The sequence below is a fragment of the Kryptolebias marmoratus genome, linkage group LG14 (assembly GCF_001649575.2).
Source record: "Kryptolebias marmoratus isolate JLee-2015 linkage group LG14, ASM164957v2, whole genome shotgun sequence".
NCBI classification, from domain to species: domain Eukaryota; kingdom Metazoa; phylum Chordata; class Actinopteri; order Cyprinodontiformes; family Rivulidae; genus Kryptolebias; species Kryptolebias marmoratus.
This window is the reverse complement of record NC_051443.1, coordinates 26,564,322-26,565,716: the sequence shown is the minus strand read 5'-3', so window position 1 is coordinate 26,565,716 and position 1,395 is coordinate 26,564,322. Positions and strand designations below refer to the sequence as shown.

General features: G+C 52.9%; 1 protein-coding gene across 1 annotated transcript in view; it reads right to left on the bottom strand.

Moving 5' to 3' along the window:
• Positions 1-6: 6 nt before the first annotated feature.
• The window catches only part of LOC108229418 (unconventional myosin-Vb-like), a 16,801-nt gene continuing 15,412 nt past the window's right edge, over positions 7-1,395 (bottom strand). Inside the window, exons 13-16 of the mRNA XM_037979531.1 lie at positions 952-1,129; positions 732-866; positions 562-659; positions 7-180 (exon numbers count right to left, since the gene is read on the bottom strand). Coding sequence (XP_037835459.1) covers positions 90-180; positions 562-659; positions 732-866; positions 952-1,129 — 502 coding nt within the window. The 3' untranslated portion in view covers positions 7-89. The remainder of the gene's footprint in view (positions 181-561; positions 660-731; positions 867-951; positions 1,130-1,395) is intronic.

Below are 1,395 nucleotides of genomic sequence, written 5' to 3'. Positions count from 1 at the left end.
CAGACTGTCTGAAGGACACGGTGATGATGATGATGATGATGATGATAAAACAGGACCGTCAGGTGATGAAGACGTCCCTCCTGTTGGACTCACCTGGACGGATACCCGGCTGCACTGATCCGGATCGTCTCCAGAACTCCGCAGGCCCGGAGCTGCTGCACGGCTCTCCGGGAGTCGAACCTGCGGAGACAGAACCCGGTTAAAAGCAGGACGGTGAGAGGGACAGGTGAGACTGAGCGAGTCCTCACCTCATCTTCCTGCTGGACATCAGGTCTGAACAGCTGCTCACAGCTGACTGAGAGCTGAGAGGCCGGTTCTGACCCAAAACACATGACCCTGATTCTATTAGCTCACATTCCTGCAGAGCTGTTTATCTGCTGCAGCAGCTTTCACTCCCTGACCTGAGTCTGATGGAAAACTGCTGCAGGAAACGAGACTTCTAGTTTCGGAATCAGCCGATCCACAAACATCGTCTCTGAGAAGAATCAGAACTCAGCTGCTCTCCGGTTCTGAACCCAGACCCGTTCTGTGTGCCAGCGGTCCCTAACTGTAAAGACTCACGAGAAGGCCTCCTTGTAGTCGTTGGGTTTGATGCAGCGGACGTAGTGAGGCGTCGTGGCGTTCAGAGTCTGCATCAGGAGGTGGAGCGACGAGTGGAACTGAAACACAGAACAACAGATCAGAACCAGAACCAGGAGGTTCAGGGAGTCCCTGCAGAACCAAACCCTCACCTGGTGTCCCACTGTCTTCCTGTGCTCCTTGTTGGGGACTTTAGGAGCCGTCTTCAGGGGCCGGATGTTCACCTTGGACGATTTGGAGGAGGAGGCGTCGTCTTTGTCTTGGAACAGGTTAGCGACCAGCTGAAACTGGGACAAAACAGGAAGTTCAGAACCCAAACTGAGTCTGCAGGGAGGTCCGAACACTGACCCTGGTTCTGGTTCTGGTTCCTACCTGGCTGGCCTTCAGGATGTTGATCTGCTCCTCGTAGACCGTGTCTCTGTTCTTCTCCAGGAAGCCTTCGCATTGATACTCCACCTGAAACAACAGGAAGCCCTGATGAAGAGCGAGTGAGGAAGATGATGTCTCCATGGTGACGAGTCCAAGGTTCTGATCTGAGATCCACGAAGGACTTCAGGATTTTATTCTCATCTTGGCTCACAGGGAGGAAATAAAACTGACCTCTAGTTTTAAAACCTAATTTCTGCTGGAAAAACAGCAGAAACTGAACCATGGAGTCACCGTTAGGTTCAAACCTCTAAACCCGGTCCTGTTGGAGCTCTAAACCCGGTCCTGTTGGAGCTCTGAACCCGGTCCTGTTGGAGCTCTAAACCTGGTCCTGTTGGAGCTCTAAACCCGGTCCTGTTGGAGCTCTAAACCCGGTCCTGTTGGAGCTCT